The 20835-nt window shown below is 36.2% G+C and overlaps 2 protein-coding genes and 1 long non-coding RNA gene across 5 annotated transcripts in view; 2 read left to right on the plus strand and 1 right to left on the minus strand.

Moving 5' to 3' along the window:
• The window catches only part of adamts10 (ADAM metallopeptidase with thrombospondin type 1 motif, 10), a 63079-nt gene extending 57880 nt beyond the window's left edge, over nucleotides 1-5199 (minus strand). The window contains exon 1 of the mRNA XM_065246783.2: nucleotides 5041-5199. The gene's annotated coding sequence lies outside the window, so the exon portion shown is untranslated. The remainder of the gene's footprint in view (nucleotides 1-5040) is intronic.
• On the plus strand, nucleotides 5-961 carry LOC135730003 (uncharacterized). Its single transcript, XR_010525834.2, has 4 exons — nucleotides 5-80; nucleotides 181-250; nucleotides 350-446; nucleotides 522-961. It is a non-coding gene; the product is annotated as an uncharacterized lncRNA (long non-coding RNA).
• A 775-nt stretch (nucleotides 5200-5974) lies between the features above and the next one.
• zap70 (zeta chain of T cell receptor associated protein kinase 70) lies at nucleotides 5975-20827 on the plus strand. Of its 3 annotated transcripts, XM_065246786.1 has the most exons (15): nucleotides 5975-6003; nucleotides 6545-6614; nucleotides 6894-6912; nucleotides 11800-12244; nucleotides 14752-14912; nucleotides 17330-17468; nucleotides 17846-17930; nucleotides 18106-18122; nucleotides 18220-18262; nucleotides 18560-18743; nucleotides 18884-19090; nucleotides 19247-19439; nucleotides 19642-19782; nucleotides 19889-20001; nucleotides 20135-20826. In XM_065246786.1, the coding sequence occupies exons 4-15, from the start codon at nucleotides 11843-11845 to the stop codon at nucleotides 20253-20255; spliced, it is 1806 nt and encodes a 601-aa protein (XP_065102858.1). In that variant the 5' UTR covers nucleotides 5975-6003; nucleotides 6545-6614; nucleotides 6894-6912; nucleotides 11800-11842; the 3' UTR covers nucleotides 20256-20826. The 3 variants fall into 3 exon arrangements, with proteins under 3 accessions (XP_065102858.1, XP_073672313.1, XP_073672314.1); XM_073816212.1 differs by lacking the exons at nucleotides 5975-6003; nucleotides 6545-6614 and having other exon boundaries at nucleotides 6756-6912; XM_073816213.1 differs by lacking the exons at nucleotides 5975-6003; nucleotides 6545-6614; nucleotides 6894-6912 and having other exon boundaries at nucleotides 11807-12244; nucleotides 20135-20827.
• Nucleotides 20828-20835: the final 8 nt, after the last annotated feature.

The following is a 20835-nucleotide window of genomic DNA, read 5'->3' on the forward strand; positions in this document are numbered from 1 at the left end:
TCTCAGTAAGGACTAAGGTTAACTGACTGTCTGTCTGTCTGTCTGCTCTCAACCAAACAGTCATTCAATACCTGTTAAAGGTAACATTACCACATTTATTAATGTATTTATTATGTTAAGTGAGTACACCACAGTTCTGTAAGTGAAAATTAATTTATATTTGTGTGTTTTCTCTCTCAGTAAGGACTAAGGTTAACTGACTGTCTGTCTGTCTGCTCTCAACCAAACAGTCATTCAAGACCTTTCAAAGGTAACGTTACCACATTTATTAATTTATTTATTATGTTGTGTGAGTACACCATAGTTCTGTAAGTGGAAAATTAATTTATATTCATGTGTTTTTTCTCAGTTTAGCACAAAAGTTTCCAGCACAAGTTTGGATCTTTACCATTGAGGGTGGCTGACTGTTCTCGACCAACCATCATTCACACGCAAAAACTTTAAAGGTACCACATTTATTTATGTTGTGAGTATAGTTCTGTCATTGGAAAATGTATTCATATTTTTGTGTTTTCTCACAGATAAGTATGAACGTGCCCAGAGCAGTTTTCGATCTTTACCATTAAGGAGGCTGACTGACTATCCTCTACCACCCGTCATTAACACAACAAAAACTAAAGAAATGTTACTCCATATGGACTTATTCTTTACTCATTATGCTGTGAGTACACCACAGTTTTATCAGTGAAAAAATGTATATTTGTGTGTTTTCTCACTGCTTGGAAGGGAAATGTGGCCCTGTTAAAAATGTTTAAATGTTGTTTGGTTTAAGGAACAGCACACTGATTTTGTTTTAAAATATTCCTGTTTGGACAGTCTGTTAAAGCCATAAAGAAATACTTGATATATTTCATAAGTAAAGTGTAAATGTAATATTAGTTTTTAATGTTGTGACTGAACACAATGTTGTGAATGATTTGGACTGAACAGCACACTTCTGTTTTATATCTGAACCTTTTGTAAAATAAATGATTGTTCATTAAACTCACTGTGTATTTTATCTTTTCTGTTATCATTTTTTTATACTAATGTTTAAAATTTACCTTTACTCTAAACAATTGGCTAAACCAACACACATATACTGAGTCATATGCACTTATAATTTAAAGTTTACAATATTTAGATTGAGATATATGTATATGTATAAGTTTTAAAAGAGTGTACCCTGTCAAAGCCAATTTTGTACCCTTTTTGAAGGGTCCATATTTGTACTGTTAAATAAAGGTACAAAATTGTCACCAGAGGTACAAAACTGGTCCCTTAAGGTACAAATCACAAGGGTACAATTTTGTACCCTCTGCCAAGGGTACAAAAACTGTACCCTTGAGGGTACAGCCCCAGTGACAAGCCATTGTACCCCTAAAGGTACATTTATGTACTTTCTTTTCTGAGAGTGTAGTTCACTGAGAAGCTAGGCAAAATCGCATAGAAAATCGGAATCGATTTTCCTCGATTATGAACCCGATTTTGCCTAGCTTCTCGGTGAACTACGGGTCTGTTTAATAAATGCCGCTCCATCTGAAACCAGCTGATGGCGATTTAATACTAATCACGGAACCGGCTTTACTGATGACACGCGCATGATAATCGCAGTCGATTTTTTGCACAGCCCTAGCTGACGCATCACAGGACGGGAGAAAAACGAGAAGTTGGGGTTATTTTTGTGGCCAAAATTGACAATCGTTTCGCTATAAACTGCATTAAAACTGTTAAGTATTGGGGTCCATTAAAGTCCATTAAAATGAGAAAAATAATGGAATGTTTTCCTCAAAAAACATAATTTCTTCTCAACTGAACAAAGAAAGACATCAACATTTTGGATGACATGGTGTTGAGTAAATTAGTTGGATTTGTTTTAAGAAAATTGATTAATCCGTTAAACACTTTTAAATCCGTTTGCTTTGTAAGATACAGTATTTCTCACAGTTCTCTTTGACTGTATACATACTACTTTCAACACAGTATATGGAAGTATACTATTCCAAACAATAAACAAAATAAGGTTGTTTAATACCCAAATTTTTGGTTTTGGGATCACCATCTTTTTCTGCTTTTATTCAAGCACTCATCTCTCACTCAGTGCATTATGGAAAGACGAGGTAAAAACAGACACCATACCAGCCCAGATAGGTGATGAGAAACCAATTGCTGGCAAAGTAATCAAGAACAGATGGGAAATTATTTGGCAACATGAGGATACAAGTTGCCTCCTGATGAAAGAAAGATGAACTCGAGAGAGAAAAAATCTCAAGGGGATGAAGAAGAGGGAAGAAAAGAAAAAAAGTTTACACACTCATTTGTCCATCTGGGATAACTATTCCTGTCTTCTTCAAAGACAATGGCAAAAGTTAAATTTTTAGTTTGTGTGTGAGCATTAATTTCTACAAGTGTTATGGAAAGTTATGTGCACAGATCTCATCCAGGAATTCTGTTGCTTCTAAAAATGTCCTGTTAAACAGCCTGACAATCTACTAAAACATACCCGCTTTTCTTTATCTAAAATCCAACAAATAGGTCAGGACCCAAAAGAGGCCTCGAAAGAAAACAGGTTGATGTTGGTTTTAAGTTCCCGTCATTTCCTATGAGCTACGTTGGAAGAGCTTAAATGCAGCAAACAGTGTTAAAACACTAAGAGGTCTTTGTGCCCTTCAAATAGTGATGGACTACAAGACCCTACGTTCTCCACACCCTTTCAATCCACCCACTTCCCTGTCCCCTCCCCAGGCCTTTTCCTGTTATTTCCTGATGTGGGAAACCCTTTTTACTTACATTACCTCTCATTATGGACTTGTTTTATTGTGAGGTTATCAGTGAGAGCACAAGATTCATTAAAACACTGTCTTGATCTTGACAAAGCACGAACCAAGATTTGGTCTTCAAAGTTTTTTATTTGTGCGTCATGAATTGCTTTCAGGCTATGATGACCCATAAGGCAAAGATTATGTTATAAAGCAAACAAAAATTGAGAAAAAATGTTGCAGCTTTTCCTGTGAATGCTTCAGTCTGTTTCGAGATAAAATTCCGACCAACAAGCAGCAGAAAGGGCTCAAGCCGCAGACGTTGCCGTCCAAAAGATTCAGCTGTGGCCTTGGATGAGTTCAAGTTCGAAATTGGCTTTTCTTGGGGGCAAATCAAGAACGAAAAGCATCTGTGAGCTACAGACTCAACATACAGTAGATTTCAAGAATTATTATCTGGTAGTGCAGACACAATATACAAGAACGTGTGTGATCCGAGACGGCGAGAAGAAGTATTGCGTGCTGTCAGAATACAACAGCAAGTCAAGGAGCCATCAGGCATGAGCAAGACTTTGATAATTAAACCCATATGACGAACTGAATGTAAAGGGTTCGCCGCAGTGAAGAAAATCTCTCCCCTCCGTTTCTTTTCTGTCCAATGTACTGGAAAGCACTCTGTCTGGAAACTAGGAATTCTCTATCTGGCCATCTCCGTTTGGATGATATGCAGACAGCAACCTCAATTTTGCTTGACATTGTACTGTAGCAATAAGAAAACACCACAGGTCTCTGGCCTCCACAAACACTGTATTACACATCGACAACGAGGCTTGATTTAAACAAACAGAGGATCCAAACTGGGAAAACCCCAAATGATTTAGGCTGGTATATAACAAAAACTTGGTATATCATGGTTCTCAGTTGATTTTCCGCTCTCCGTTTTAAAAAGCAATACAGAAACAAGGGAATTAAGATTATGATCACTGATTCGCAGCGAGCAGAACAGAAGTGACTTATGTAACAACCGATAATGAACTCTGAATCCATCAACGGAGACCATAATGTGAGAGCTATTCATGACCGGCTGCAGAGCATGACCGTTTTTGTCAGCTCTCAAACCACACACCTCAGAGCCAATCAGACCGATTCCCCTATATCAACACTTTTTTTCTTTAAGGATAACATCATTTCTATGTGAAAAATATCACACAAATCATAAAGAATGATGAGTGACAGTCATAATGTTCACCAGAAGAGGGTGCTAACATTTGGGCTCCTGTCCCAAAGATTGCGAGTTTGGTCCTGGTGGCATATGATGATTATGACTGAGTAACCAAAATAACATTCTTGCTCTGCTACCACCATTATCCGTTTATGGCAATCCACAGAGATATTTTAGGAATGAAAATATTTAGGCATAACTACAAAACCGTATAGAAATTTCCATGACTTCTCTGTATTTGTATTAATATCCATGTTTTTTCCAGGTTTTCCATCACTATGGGAACCCTGGAATGGTTCCGGTAATTAATGAACCATACGTTGGTCTGGATAAAAAGTTCCCAATATCTCAGTATATCAAGATGCTCCTTTAGTGGTGACAAACATATAGCATGCATAAAATTACTTTCATTATGATACTATAAAATTATCTGAGTAGATATAGGGAAACGTTTAATGTGTAACTTTCTCAGACTGTTTCCAGAGCCATCCAAGCCCTCTATATCACACGAGGACGCGCTTGGACAGACCTGGAGTCGAGCCAAGAGAAGAGGTTGCTACCTGACAGTCTCTTGCGCGTGCTCATGTCCATTTAACGCATTCAAATAAAACCATTCATCCAACTTTTAAACTTTCAATCCAATGCCAAATGATTCCTGTATATAGATTTTTGATTTTATATAGAGATATTCAGATTTTTGTCTAACAGCCATTATCTATTTGATAGCAGCTGTAATCAGGCATTTATGGCAACAACGGCAAAACGTTTTGGGAACTGCAAGCTTTCCTCAGAGGCTCCTGGCAAACCCTTCGACTTAGATCCCCACAGACAAAGAGAGATATTTTTGCTTTCTGCTAGAGTGATCACCAGCACTCTGACAGCACTGCTGTCTCCAGCGTTATAGTTTTAGCGAGCTGAATGTAACAACGTGACAGCTAAACAGACACGCATGCATGTGCATATGCAACTATAACAAGTCTGCATTGTAAAATATAAAAATGATAAGCGTGCACGGGTGCGTTGCAATCAATTGCACGTTTTAAAAAGCCAAGTGTGAATGTATAAAGACTGTCCCCTCACCGTTTAATTGTTCAGGTATGAGGTATTTAGCGACTCCAAAAATTGCCGACCTCCGTTTGGTCTGTCGTGCTCAGTGCCGGTTATTTGTCTGCCACATGCTGAGTCGAGCCGGTGAATTGTGCTCTGGTGCTCAGTGATTTCTCTAATGCCTTTAGCCTAACCGCTGAAGAGAGAAACTGAGTTCAGCCTGCGCTCTCCCTGTGTTCGATTCCCGAATGCATCGTTCTGTTGAACTGTTCTGTTTAATGATTCGATCAAACCGATTCGCGAAACGTTTGTAAATCACTCGTCTGTACACTTCTGAGGTAATTTTAGTACATTTGACGCAATCATGTAACTTAATCGAAATAAACATAGGTATTTTTTAAATATTATATAGGCCACTGTAACGTTAGTATATTGTATATGCATACGTTATTAAGGACTAGGCTACTGGTGAATCAGTCAGAAAAGCCAATTTGCTTGTAAAGTACACTATTATAACCAATAACCATAATTAAAATGTTTATAAAGTGAACAACATTTTAATATTTAGAAAATAGAGGAAAAATATTAAACAATTATAATATCAAACACTTATCAAAACTTGATTCACTGAATCGATTCGCGGTTGTGGAAAACGAATCGCTCTCTGCTCAACGGTCACTGTAATAACAGACGTTGAACGCCGGGAGGAGCCACAACGAACAATTGCACTCTGTGCGTCACACCAGTACATTCACTTGATGAAGTCGTGTTGGGCCCTCGGAGGGGGCTGCCTCACTCACCTGTTAGATATATCCGATAACGCCACCCTTCACACACAAACACCCGCCAAAAACAGAGCCGGATACCAGATGCACTTTCGTCAACAGTTATTATTATTTTTTTTTTTCACACAGAAATGAATAAGAATAGGTTTAAAATAAAATAACCTAACTTCAAATGGACGTCTATCCCTGACACAAGTTCTTGAACGTAATTGTGAGTCTGACCATCAAAGGCTGAATTTCAAAATGACTAGCTTAGGTACTTAACTATTTACTATAAACTGATGTAAATTGTAGTATACTGTACAATATTATTAATTACTGGGCTACTTGTTCACGTGTGCTATAGTATTTTGTAGTAGCTTATTAACTACATTGAATTGATAAACTAATAAATACGGTAGACAAGTATAGTTTATTATTTACTATGATAAAGTTCAAAGCACTAAAGTAAGCTTATCTAGGATTTTTACAAAAGTTTGCTAAAGTAAATAAATATGCTGCTGTATATTTGCAAGAGGCATGACCTTTTTATAAGCACTAATAAAACCATGTAATATATTTATCTTTTTTTTTAATCCTTACATGTATAAAATTAAATATGTGATGATGTATTGGTTACATTTACATAACATAACATAACATAACGTGATGATATTACTTTAAGAGAGAGATGGCCACTATGCTTTGCTCATTGTTCAAATCCCTAAACCAATTGCAGCAAAATATATGACCTCATTTTGTACCTGTTTTAGGCATCAGTCTGGAGCGGGGTTTTTTGAAACAGTCACATCCCAAACCAGCACATCAGACTTGGGTGAAAAAGTAAGTTAGAGTTTCTGAGAAATCTGAGGGAATTCAAATTTGAGTGACTTTAACAGCCCACACATTTCACCTGCATGTGCAACACACACACACACACACACACACACACACACACACACAGACAGTAAGATCTGGCAAGCGTAGAAACCGTCTTGTGTACAATCCAGATCAGAGAGCTTCATCACCTCAGCAGACTAAATACATTTGTTAAACCCGCCTTCAGTTCATCGGTGACTTTTTCTTTCTTTTCTCTCTCTCTCTCTTTCTTTCACTCTCTAGATTGCAGCTACAGGCCACGGTGAGTGTTTAATGAGATTATTCTGGCTTTTTCGCTCTCTCTGCCAAGGACCGTCTGTTCTTATCTTTTCCTAAGGCAAATTAACAATGTTTCACAGCTGATCAAAATGTCAGACATGTAACGTGTAAATGAGATGAGTTATTAGAGAAAAGTTGCTGGCAACTCAAAGGTTCAGAAGAGGTCAAATACCATACTGACAGTTAACTGTTACATTAAATTAAGACTACAGATATCAGCCTAATTTGTAACATCCTGCTGGCAAACAAGAATACATGTAAAGAAACGATTGTAAGAGCTATCAACATGGATCTGGCATACTTTAAGGCTTATTCTTCAGACTAAAATTGTTTTTATTAGTTGGCACTATTTCTTAAGCAAATGTTTATTTCGAGCATCATGGCAAAAACATTTATATGTTTTGTTTTGCATTTAATTTATTTTGTATTTTTGCTACTTAAGTATAATTATGATTATTATTACAATTGCATCTTTAATAATCGGTGAATGTTGTTTTTCTGGAATTTTATTGGTTTAAAATCTGTTCATATGTTTATTTCTAAATGCTTGTTCTTATAACATTAAATTAAATCAGATAATAAATATGTGTTCCAGTAAAGATAAAATATAATCTCTCACCCCAGAGCAGCTCATATCATTTATTTGTGGCTTTAGAGAAGAAGATTACATTTTTAAGCCACTGAAAATGTGCTGATGATGTGCAAGACTTCACCCCTGGTGCTGTAAACTGCTTTAAACTTAATGTAAAATTGTAGTTCAAAGTAAAATCTATGATTCATATTTTAAATAACTTTACAGTAAAGGATTCCTAAAGAATATATACACCATTTACAGATTTTTTTTTACATTTTATTTCTAATCCACTCATGGCATTATTTAAATTAATTCAGCTACTGCTAATTTCATTTTAAGCAGGTAAAATGACCTGGATTAGTTGTTTTATCACAAAGCACTAGACAGAGTGCTTAACTTAAAGTTTTTATTTATCTAAATTTAGTGGCAACAATCCAAACTTTATACTTTCCAAATAATATTTTAGAATCTAAATATGAGTACAAAAAGTTTAAACAAATTATCAATAATAACAAACTGAGCAGTCTTGCAAAAGGACAAGGGTCAAATACTCTTTACATTTAAGGTTTAGTGTCTTTTTGATTAAACAAACAATTGTTTTCATCAAATAAACACAAAATATTTTAGGCATTTTGGTTGCTTGGGTTAAGAAACCACCAGGGAAAATCTATGCTCCAGTAAAATAATTACTGGTTCACCATTATAAAATTGTGACAGATTATTACTTTTAAATAGTTTCTTTCCAACATCTTAGTGAGTATCGTATGTCTTAGCAACTCATAATATTGGCAAATGGCGTGTAAGCCTTTTATGGCAGCATGATCATTTAGATATTTTTAGCATTTTCAAAGACTCACAATTTCAAAGCTTAGATGAAATAGGCAGCGACTACACGTCTAATGCTTTTGCTTGCTGTCTGAAAGTTTTGTGTAGTGTAAAAATACGTCGATAAGGCCCGACCGCAACGCGTCACTGTCTTTCACACCGGAAAATAAACAAATTATTACAATTTTCCATGAAACATTGCTTGAATACTATACATTATTGAAGGTAAATTTTTACCCCTCAAAATATACATATTAAATAAGTAGGCCTAATGTAGCCTGCTGACTAATTCCACTTCATGACCTTCGAATTATTTTACATCCCTGACATTTGTCTCTGGAATGGTTCTTATGCTGGTGTTATACACATTTGTATTTGTGTATCTGGCAGACAATTTCATCCAAAGCAACTTTTATGTTTCCTGGGATATTACAAGTATTTTGTTTTAGGGCTTTCCCGATGTTTAACTACAGGAAATCAAATCATAGGGAATGAGAGAGGACCCAGGCCAGACACAGACCACGTCTGCCATAGCAAAGTCAATGTGTAAGCGTGGGCCCTAACCTCAAAATTTGAAAGAAAATTGGTTGTTTGTAAACAGATCCTACAACATTTTCATGATGTGCTACACTGTAAAATATTTGCTGTAGTTATGCAGCTGGTTGCTAGTAACTTACAGTAGATTTAAATTGATGTTACTATCTGGCAACCGTTTGTATAAAGTTAAATGAACATTAAACATTAACAAGTCTTTACAGAATAAAACTATAAAATAACAGCCTCATGCAAAGCATTCTGCACACATTTCCGGGTTAAAATGACCCAAATAATGGGTTGTTTTTACCCAACTGCTGGGTTAAAACAACACATTATTTGGGTCATTTTAACCCAGAAATGTGTTCTGTCCAATAGTTACCCAGCCCTGGGTTAAAAACAACCCAATATTTTTTAGAGTGAGGTAACCAGAAATCCTCATCAACCTTATTTTCCTTCAGATTTTGTTTTTCAGAATGCTTGGCATGAGGCTGTTATTTTATAGTTTTATTCTGTAAATATAAAGACTTGTTAATGTTTAATGTTCATTTAACTTTGAACAAACTGTTGCCAGTAAATAACATGAATTAAAATCTACAGTACTGGCAACCAGCTGCCGCAGCAATACTGTAATTTTGACAGAATTTTTTTCAGTGTATATTTATTAGTAAAATAAACATTTATCTCTTTAATCTGCAAAGGTTATCTGCCCATCAGAATGCTTATCAATTATTTTGTGTTTTCAAAGAGCAGGTCTTGCAGTGGAAACATGTCACAAAGTAATGCTATTTCACCACTTTTTTGACAACTAACACCATAGTTATAAAAGGTCCATGTGAAACTTTAAGGGTTGGCTATTGATTGAATTTTTCTCACCTCTGATTCAGTGGCGGCCGGTGACTTCTTTTTTCGAGGGTCGCTCGATGCGAAGTTCGTCACAACATGTATGTAGCCCGTTATGTGTGTGGTTCGTAATTTCAAAATATGTGTTCTGCGCGTCGACTGAACCTATGTGCATTACGTGTCTTGTCAAAATAAGTGCCTGCTGCAGACGCGTATAAAGGGTTTATGATAAAAGAGACGCTCGCGTTTGCCAGATACTCGCATAATCTCATGCGTAATCAGAGTTTACTGTTAAGGGAGTGTCTTGCGTGTTTTTTGTGAACGATTTCATAAACGGTTTTGCACTTATTTTGACAAAACACATGATGCACGTGGTTCACATGACGCAACAAACACATATTTTGAAAACACAAGCAACACACATGACATTCCGAAATCACATATTTTGAATTTGCGCCCCTCGGATGAGCAGTCACGAGCTGCCACTGCTCTGATTTCGAGATTATGCCATATCTTTAATTAACTGTGTGCGTACATGAGTGATTATATAATTGATGGTACATTTGGTGTCCTAAATCTTAAAAAAATTCTGGATCGTCATGAATCACAAGATGTTTAAGGCCATAGCAATATTATATTTTCTGTTAAAAGTGCGACACTGACTAATTCAGACAACCACAAACCATGATTGTCAGCTATGTAAGAAACTTTTTCAGAAAATATACCAATGCATCTTACGTATATATAATGTAATGGCCTGTAAGATCTACCAAATTATTAAAATTATAACCATTTGGAAAAGCTGTAAAATGTCAAATGTACCTGCAATTATATAATCACCCACTTGTCTGTAAAAGAAGGAGTTTTAGGAAGTGGAGGGGTGTCTGGCATCTAAATCTTAATTCTGGAACAGCTTACATCACAACATTGATACACGTGTGGGCTGCACTCACATGTTATGCAGTAGCTTTTTATGTGACCTGAGGTCAAGTCACAGCTCGTGGTCAGTTTGGTGACTCCTGTTAGCATTCCACCGCCTGTCTGATATTAATTGTTTGCCATGTGATCTTTCATGCTTCTCACCTCTTAGATCTAACTGTCCCCCAGTGTCTTTGCTGTGGCCTGTGGTGGTCTAAGAGAGTATATGTGTGGCTGTGGTACGGTCTTTCACTTAGACAGTAACTGTCATCCCTTTAGGTGTGGGCAGCATCTGTGTCCAGGAAACTGTGGTTTAAATCAAAGGTAGCAATGGAGCAACATCTGCTTTCTAGTCGCTGGTGCTCCATGTGATGAAACATCAAGACATTTGCTTTTCTCTTCAGTAGACATCGTCAGATCATTTACATCAAGCCAATGAAAGTAACATGCGAGGCGTTGGAAATGTCTAAGGGCATCAATATAAATATATATATATATGTGTTTGCATGTGTCATCTATCCATATACTTTGTACTCTCCTACACAGCTTTACCATTCAGCCACTGGAAATTATTCATCACGGCATTTGCATTTGTCTGTGTATCGAACACGTTTTTCCATGGTGCCAGATTGGGCCTTGTGCCGTTTCGGTATCTACAAGTACAGCATTTTTAATTCGCATTTCCCTCAGAAACATGTTTCAGCAGAGCATGTGTCTGTTGACAAAGGTTAGGAACGTTCTTGAAGCCCCAGCACCTGTGTTGGGTGGAGAGGTTGTCATCTAAGCCCTGGCGGGGGCGGGGGAAGGATATGTCTAAGTTTCCTGTTGTGGTGATTCGAACCGAATGCGAGACTTTGCCGGTTGCAATGCAACACTAAAACCAAGCACACCAACATTTGCATGTTGTGTAAATAATCTTCACAGCTGTGTGTGTTACAATTACATGGCCTAACATTTGATAACTTTAGTGCATGATGGGTCACTTAAAGCAGAGCTTTGTGAAAGAAACATAGGAAAACGTAGATTAGCTTTGAGACGAAAACATCCTCCCACATCCCACATCAGCATGAAGCATCTAGCACATCACAGATTGCCCCATTTTGATGACCTCATCAGGTTGTTCAACCTCTCTTTTTCTCTCTTTCTGCCTTAAACGGCCTCATTTTTTTTTAACAGTCCCTGATCTGTGGAACGTCTTCGCCTGCGCCTCACCTCCACCATGTCCGACCCTGCTGTGGAGCTCCCGTTCTTCTATGGCAGCATCAGTCGCTCGGAGGCCGAGGAGCACCTGAAGCTGGCCGGCATGGGAGACGGCCTCTTTCTCCTGCGCCAGTGTCTCCGCAGCCTGGGCGGCTACGTCCTCTCTTTGGTTTGGAACTTGGAGTTCTACCATTACTCTGTAGAGAAACAGTTAAACGGGACGTACTGCATTTCGGGTGGAAAGTCTCACTGTGGACCCGCTGAGCTCTGTGAATATTACAGCAAAGACCCGGACGGCCTGGTGTGCACCCTTAGAAAGCCTTGCCTGCGATCGGCTGACACACCGATCAACCCGGGTGTGTTTGACAGCCTGAGGGACAACATGCTCAGAGAATATGTGCGGCAGACCTGGAGCTTGGAGGTGAGACCTTTTGCAGAGGTAACCGATTGTAAATGACAAAAAAAGGTGTATTAACGACATTGTTGAAATCTTATTATGGGGCTTTTAATGATAGAAACCTAAGAAACTGCTATAATTGCTGTTACATATAAATGCATGTGCACACTATGCTAAATTTAATAATAAAAAAAACCGAGGTTTAGAAAATGTAAAAGTTTAACGCAACAAACCTCAGGACGTTTTTAATTTACTCGACCTTCGGACCCAGTGTTTTATCTAACTCAATTTACTGAGTAATGCCTTTCACTTTTAAAACTTAAATATTAAATAAAAAACAAAAATTAGGCAACTTTTTTTTGGACATTTCTGAGTTTAATCAACTAAGGAGATTTTACAAACAAGGGTTAGCAAAAGCCAGGAATAAACCTTAGTTAAATGAAGATGTTTAAGCATCTTTTATAAACATGCCTTACAAAAAGACATTACTGGCGGGCATCTTGAAACAAATCAATGGCACTGGCATATTTTAAGCTCTGTCAGTTAAAGTTATTTTTCAGACAGCTCAAATATGTGTTTAGTTAAGGACTAGCCTAAAGCCTTGTCTGTGAAAACCCAGGGACCCAGCTCATTTTTAAAAGATTATGTATTTATTTATCTTTGTTAATAGTTGCTCCAACAGTTTGTGCTGAATGTGCTTTAGGAGAAACACTATGTTGTGTACTTACACCTCAACACTTAACACACAAACCTCAATCATGGTGACAATCAGCAGATATCTTTCTTTATAAGAACTCACAGATAACTAACAGAGATAACATCAATAGCATAAATTCAACCAATGAACACTAAAACAGTAACAATATAGTTTTACATGCAGCAATCCCAATCAAACTTGTTTTCAAACATTTAATGGAAAATAGTTTGGGCTAGCGCTTTAAGGGATTGTTCACCCAAAAATGAAAATTCTGTTTAAATTTCTTTGTTCTGATGAACCGAAGGAAAGAAATGTTTATAACCAAACCGATCAGAGGCCCCATTGATTCTTATAGCAGGAAAAATAATATTATGGAAGTCATTGGGGCCTCTGATAGTTTTGGTTACAAACATTCTTCAAAATATCTTCCTTTGTGTTGATCAGAACAAAGAAATATATACAGGTTTATAACAAAATGAGACTGAGTGAATGTTGAGGGAATTTAAATTTTTGATTTAACTATCAGTCAACAATATTTAGATAATGTTCAACCCATTATCACGAAATTACGTACCTATGGTCACGTAATTTTGTGAGTGTTTTCCGTGACACTGACACGTTTTTCCGCCTTTTTGCGTGAACATGTCACTGTCACGTATTTGTTACTCAACTGTTTTGTTCTATTTTCTTACCATTGTTGCTTCGATTTAGGGTTAGTTTTAAATAAAATGACATCCTTACTCAAACAAACTCTAACCCTAATGACACGAGACAATGGTTTAAAAATCAAATATTATAAAAAATAATTCATGAAAAAAGGTATAAATCAATACTTAAAGTAATATCCTAAGGCAAACACCAAATCTTACCCTAATCCGAAGCATCAATGGTTTGAAAATAGGACAAAAGTTGAGTAACAAATACGTGACAGTGAAAATGCTCACAAAATTACGTGAATAAGGTACATCATTTTGTGATACAGGGACATGTTGATGATGAATCTTATTCTGCATATTGAAAATTATTTTTGTTTAACCTAATTTATTACTGTTTGAAGAAAATGTTGAAGTTGGATTTTTTATGGTGCATATAGCATGTCACTTTCACACATAATTTTTATAAGGTTATAAAATACTCTTGGGAAGTTGACATGTCCTGCAGCTTGTATAAATTTTTATGCATGACGCTTTTGTAAGCGCATATAAATTGAAAGGCTACAAACAATATTTCTACGATGAAAAATGTATTTTTGTACAGCGGGGGACAATTTAAACTAACTAGTGGAGATAAAAAAGTGTTTAAAATCCTAAACAATTAAAACTTAAAAGATAGTTCACCCAAAGATGACAATTATGTCATAATTTACTAACCCTCATGTTGTTCTAAACCTGAATGAGTTTCTTTATTTTGTTGAACACAAAAGAAAGATATTTTGATAAATGATGACATAAATACTGGTACCATTGACTTCCATAGTATTTGTTTTTCTCACTGTGGAAGTCAACTATGTGCTTACCATCATTTATCAAAATATCTTCTTTAAGTTCAACATAATAGAAACTCATACAGGTTAAGAACAACATGAGGGTGAGTAAATGATGACAGAATTTTCATTTTTGGGTGAACTATGCCTTTAATGTCTTTTCGCTTTCAGTTTCTTTCTCTTTCAGACCATATGCTATCCATTGAATGGTTTGTTTAAAAAAGATGCTTTTTTTGACATGCTCCATGTATGATGAAACCCATCAAGCTAGAATCACACAACAGATGTTCAAATGAGAGATTTACAAATCACCGCGGGTACAGAAGGATTTTACATTACTTTTCCTCCTAGGGTGAAGCCATGGAGCAAGCCATCATTAGCCAGGCCCCACAACTAGAGAAACTGATTGCCACCACAGCGCATGAAAAAATGCCCTGGTTCCATGGCAAGATACCCCGACTGGAGAGTGAGAGACGCCTGTACTCAGGATCTCAGCCGGATGGAAAGTTCCTGTGAGTAAAAACCGTCATTACTCATCAGATTGACAAGCGAAACTTTTCCTACTACAATTTATGAGGCAAATGAGACAATTATTGACTGCAGCAAAGAGTGTGGTCTTGTTGGAGTGGTGCATTTGGTAAAATAAATGTTATGTGAATGATTACACCAGCTGCGTTGGCAAGTTGCCATAGCCACTCATTTACTTTAAAAAAAAAATAGAGGTTCTTAAAGGGTTCTAAGGACCATTTTTGGTTCTCTAAAGAACTTTAAAAGAATCTTTTCTTTCTTAACTTTTAGTCTGTAAAACTTTTTCCAATACAAAGAGCCTTTTGTGCAACAGAAAGCTTCTGTGAATGTTATAAGTTCCTGTAAAGAACCATACAGTCAGAGTGTATATTAAGAGTGTATATTGCTTTGAAAGGCTTCCTGTGAATCATAACCTGCAGATAAACAACAACATTAAGAAAAGCAGCTGAAATGACTGACTGTAAAACTTTTTTACAGTGATTTTGTTACACATTACACGTTTTTATGTACCCAGTCTCATGTAGATGCGTATAAATAGCACGAAGTGTGAAAATCGTTCAATACATACGCCAAATTACACAAATGATACGCCAGTCCTTCCCATTCACTTAAATGGCGCATCTTTTTTTGTCGTTTTATTTATTAGTTTCTCCATTTTTTAAACCATTTTCGCTTGGGTTCAGGGTTAGATTTGAGATTTGCTTATTTAATATACAGGTTTCTCCATGTTTTTGTATATATTTATGCTATGTTCGCTTGGAGTTGGGGTTAGAATTTGGGTTTGGGTTAGAATGTCACTTTTATATAACAAAAACTTCTAACCCTAGACCCAAGCGAAAATGGTAAAAAAAATTTAAACATTGAGAATTCAATAAATAAAACGACAAAAAAAGATGCACCGTTTAAGTGAATGGGAAGGACTGGCATATCATATGCACGCCAAAGTGGAATTTGACAAAGGTATTGCACGATTTTCACACTTCGTGCTATTTATATGCAACTCCTTAAGACTGGGTTCGTTTTTACTATAGTAATAGCAGTTTTTGCATAATTACATACCTAACCCCAAACCAGCCCTTACCCATAGTATGTACATGTTGTTAATCATTATTACTTACTTAGTACACTGAAAAAAAGGTACAAAAAAGGTACAAAACTGTACCTTTTTTGTCACTGGAGTGGTACGCTCAAAGGTTCCTTTTTAGTACCTTTAAGGGTATACAACACATTGAAATTGTGTACCTTCTGGGGTACAATATTATACCCTAAGGACCTATTGTGTACCATAAGGCAGTGGTTCTCAAACGTTTTCGGCGTGTGGCCCCACCTTGTGTACGGTGCATCCCTTCGTGGCCCCGCCAAAGAAAATATATGACATAAAACATTTTAAAACATAAAATTTTATTTTAAACAAAACATATAAAATTATACAACATAATGCTATGGGTTAGTAGCCTTATTTTTTGGTAGGGTTTAATTATATCGAATTTATGATAAATTAATGTATTTTATAAAATATCATACAACTGGGGCCACCCAGCACCATCTCGCAGCCCCCAGTTTGAGAACCACTGCCTTAAGGAACAATTTTGTACGAGTTACATTTTAGAAGTAACGGTTAACTGTACCTTTAAAGATATATAGATCCTTAAGGTACAGTAATGCATGCTAAAAGGTACAACATTGTATTATGTTTAGAATGCATATAAAATGGAACCTTAAGGTACCACCACAGCAACAAAAAAAGTACAGTTTTGTACCTTTTTTCTGACAGTGTACTGTAATGTATAAAACACTGTAACATTGACACCATAAAATCACTGGCAGCCGGTGACTTCTTTTTTGGGGGGCGCTCGATGCGAAGTTCGTCACAAAATGTATGTAGCCCGTCATGTGTGTGGTTCGTAATTTCAAAATATGTGTTCTGCGCGTCAAGTGATCCTATGTGCATCACGTGTCTTTTTAAAATAAGTGCCTGCTGCAGACGCTCCTAAAGGGTTTATGATAAAAGAGACGCTCGCGTTTGCCAGATACTCGCATAATCTCATGAGTAATCAGAGTTTACTGTTAAGGGTGTGTCTTGCGAGAACGTGAGCATCTCTTTTATCATAAACTGTTTTGACGTGTGTGCAGCAGGCACTTATTTAAAAAAAGAAACATGTGATGCACATGTTCACATGATGCAACAAACACATATTTTGAAAATACAAGCAACACACATGAAACTACGAACACATATTTTGAATTTGCGGCCCTCGGATGAGCAGTCACGAGCCGCCACTGCATAAAATAAAGTGTAACCAAAATGACATATTTAATCTTTATTATACATTGAACTTATTAACAAGTATGCAAATAATCTGGCCTCTTATATCTAATTTGATCTCCATTTGTTTTCTAGAGTTCGAGAAAGAGATGAGTTTGGCACCTACGCGCTGTCTGTGACATATGGAAAAACAGTATATCATTATCAGATCTTACACGACAAATCAGGGAAATATGCAATGCCAGAGGGAACTAAATTTGACACTGTCTGGCAGGTACGCTTTAAAGTGTCTCTTATTTTATACCTTCTCTTAAAAAATGATTAAACAGTTAAAATATTGTTTTCTCAATATTATATGTGACATATGTTTTGGTTCAGTAATTTTGGTTCAGAAAGGACCTTTAAAAGTTGATGGATTAAAATGTATTATGCAAAGCAAATAGATTAATGCAAACACTTTTGATGAAAGCAAATAAAATGAAAGCAATTTTCAGATGGAAATAGATAAAAAAGGTTTCAAATGTTTTTGTAGCCAAATCCAAACTGCTAACATAATATCTAGCTTAACAAGATTTATTTGTTAACAAACATTTGTATGACTTTACTATTGTTATTTATTCTAATAATTACATATTTATATTCGGTGGGCAGTTGGTTGAATACTTAAAAATGAAGCCAGATGGTCTTGTGACTGTACTGAGAGAACCATGTGTCAACCAAAACAACGCAGCACCAGGTATGAACTTTGAATAAATATTAACTGGTTTATAACTTTTCATATTAAATATAACACTAAAAACAGCGTAAGCTGAATGAACTTTAGGGTTTTGAAAAGTATTTAAATACACGTAAGTAGATATTTGAGATTGTAGAGTAAAATACTTATCTGCCTTTTTCTGATTTCATTTTAGCCGTCCCGAACGAACGGGTAAGTTTGCTTGAAAACAATCACTTATATGCTTAATTTAAATGTATGTAACAATATTTTGCATTTTGTTATTAACTGGGCTTTTTGTTTATGCCAGGGGAGGAGTAGAGGACATAATGGGTACACACCGCCCCCTACAGGTAAGTTTATAGTGGTACAACTTATAAAAGCTATAGAAATTTGAGTGGATGAACAGATGAGCATGTAATTCAGCAAAATTAAATCCAATTGATTGCACAAAAAGCAACTTAGACTACACTTCCCAAATAGTACCCAAATTGACCACTTTACTTCTTCTAAAGCCACATTGCCCAAAAGAGATCCTTTATGTCTCACTATTCAAACATGTTTAAACTTGTTACTTCAGAAAATGTTAAGTCAGCTGTTATAACTATTAATTAGCATACACAAGTAACATCAGCTATGATGTGGCCCAGTTCCCCAGTGTGCACGACCATCTCTGCCTATGGATCATGATGCATTCATCAGTCCATATGATGATCCAAATGAATGCAAGAAGAAATCACTGTTCATCAAGAGAGACAAGCTTATGATCGACGAAGTGGAGCTTGGATCGGGCAACTTTGGTTGTGTTAAGAAAGGCGTTTTCAAAATGGAAAGGTGAGTCCAGAGGGGACGAAAACCATTAAAGGCTATGAAATAATTTACTTGCAAGCTGATATGAACTCATGCAATGATCATGCAATAAAACTCAAATTTAATGTTAAACTGATTCCAATCTAAATGGTTTCCCAATAAAGCAAACAGATTGATGTGGCCATTAAAGTACTGAAGAATGAGAATGATAAATCGGTAAAAGAGGAAATGATGCGAGAAGCCCAAATTATGCATCAGCTGAGTGATCCGTTCATTGTGCGCATGATTGGGCTCTGTGAAGCCGAAGCGCTGATGCTGGTCATGGAGATGGCCCCTGGTGGACCGCTTAACAAATTTCTCTCTGCCAAAAAGTGAGTTAATCGCTAAGTTATGTTTTGTGAATCCAAATGACTTCACCAAATAGGCAGCTACATCTGTTCACATACACTGACACAAAAATTCAAACAAAAAGCAATTGTGTTGTGTTGTTTTGCATTGAATCATATAGTTATTTTTTCACTTCGCAGGGACCTGGTCACTGTGGATAACTTGGTGATGTTAATGCATCAGGTCTCTATAGGGATGAAGTATTTAGAAGGCAGGAACTTTGTTCACAGAGACTTGGCTGCCCGTAATGTACTTTTGGTCAACCAGCAATATGCCAAGATCAGTGATTTTGGCCTCTCCAAGGCACTGGGTGCAGATGACAACTATTACAAGGTGGGACTAAGTCTTTCAGGTGTACTAAGTCTTTCACAACAACTTTCACATACAACAGGCATTACTATCAATATTGTATGGGCTATATACTATTCTAACAATGAATGTCATTTCCTGTTCTGTTTCATGATTGGTCACATGACTATCAGTATAATGGCACTATAAGCAGACTTATTTTGAGTGTGTTTGTTTATGTGTGCAGGCACGCACAGGGGGGAAATGGCCTTTAAAATGGTATGCACCAGAGTGCATCCAATTTCACAAGTTTTCCAGCAAAAGTGATGTTTGGAGCTTTGGTGTTACCATGTGGGAGGCCTTTACCTATGGAGGAAAACCTTATAAGGTAAACATATGCTGTGACACTATGGCCAACCTTTAAATTTCTGACTTTAATGAGTTGCTTATACGACTGTTATTGAATTGTGATTGAACACTTTTTCATTCTGCAGAAAATGAAAGGCCCGGAAGTAATGAGTTTTATAGAAAGTGGAAGTCGTATGGAATGCCCACCGGGATGTCCCGATACCATATATGAGTTGATGAAGGACTGCTGGACGTACAAGTAAGTATCATCTAAACTTTTTTTTAATAAATTGATTATTCAATACAATTATACGAACTGTATGTAAGGGGAGAATGGTTAAAAGTGCTGATGTGGGCATATAAATAAGTTAACATCTGATTAACTTCTCCAGGCATGAAGATCGGCCAGGCTTTGTAAAGGTTGAGGAGAGGATGAGAACTTTCTATTACTCTATTTCCAAAAAGATCCCGGATTATATGAAAACAGAGAACGGAAAGCCCCCTAAAGAATAAAACTGAAAACAGTTTGAAAAGATGTGAAGAAGCATTTTGAATATTTTTATTATGTTTATAAATCTCTCCATCAGAAGAATGCAAGTGAACTTTAATTATTTGCCTGCTACTATCAGTAGTACTTTGTATTGCTTTGTTTATAATAATTTTGCATCATTTAATATTTAAATATGCCATATATTATTGCCACAATTATTCATACTCAAACTCACAGTCTTGTGCTTTCTGTTAATGTGTGTTTGGAAGTTTTGATTTTTTTTTTTTTTTTAAGAAAACTTCTCATATTTTTCAGTCATTGTTTTATGTTTCTGGCATTTTGAAACTGCACATGCAATAAAATTGAGCCAATTCATAAACTTGTGTCATAAAATTGTTTTACATGAACTATATCTGTTGAACTAACAAACGATGCATTTTGTAATACAGAAATATACAAATCATTTTGTTTCTTTTGGTAAATACCTAATTAGTTAAAGCATTAGCTAACATGAACTAACAATAAACAATACTTCCATAGCATTATTATTAATCTTATTTCATTTTATTGAACTAAATAAAACTTGTATTGACATTAACAATT

The sequence above is a fragment of the Paramisgurnus dabryanus genome, chromosome 11 (assembly GCF_030506205.2).
Source record: "Paramisgurnus dabryanus chromosome 11, PD_genome_1.1, whole genome shotgun sequence".
Lineage (NCBI taxonomy): Eukaryota > Metazoa > Chordata > Actinopteri > Cypriniformes > Cobitidae > Paramisgurnus > Paramisgurnus dabryanus.

Excerpts from the sequence above, each read along its gene's own strand:
- zap70 (XM_065246786.1), top strand. The coding sequence starts at position 11,843 with ATGTCCGACCCTGCTGTGGAGCTCCCGTTCTTCTATGGCAGCATCAGT. Across the intron at positions 17,469-17,845 it reads AATTTGACACTGTCTGGCAG|TTGGTTGAATACTTAAAAAT; the intron begins GTACGCTTTAAA and ends TTCGGTGGGCAG. Across the intron at positions 19,440-19,641 it reads CAGATGACAACTATTACAAG|GCACGCACAGGGGGGAAATG; the intron begins GTGGGACTAAGT and ends TTATGTGTGCAG.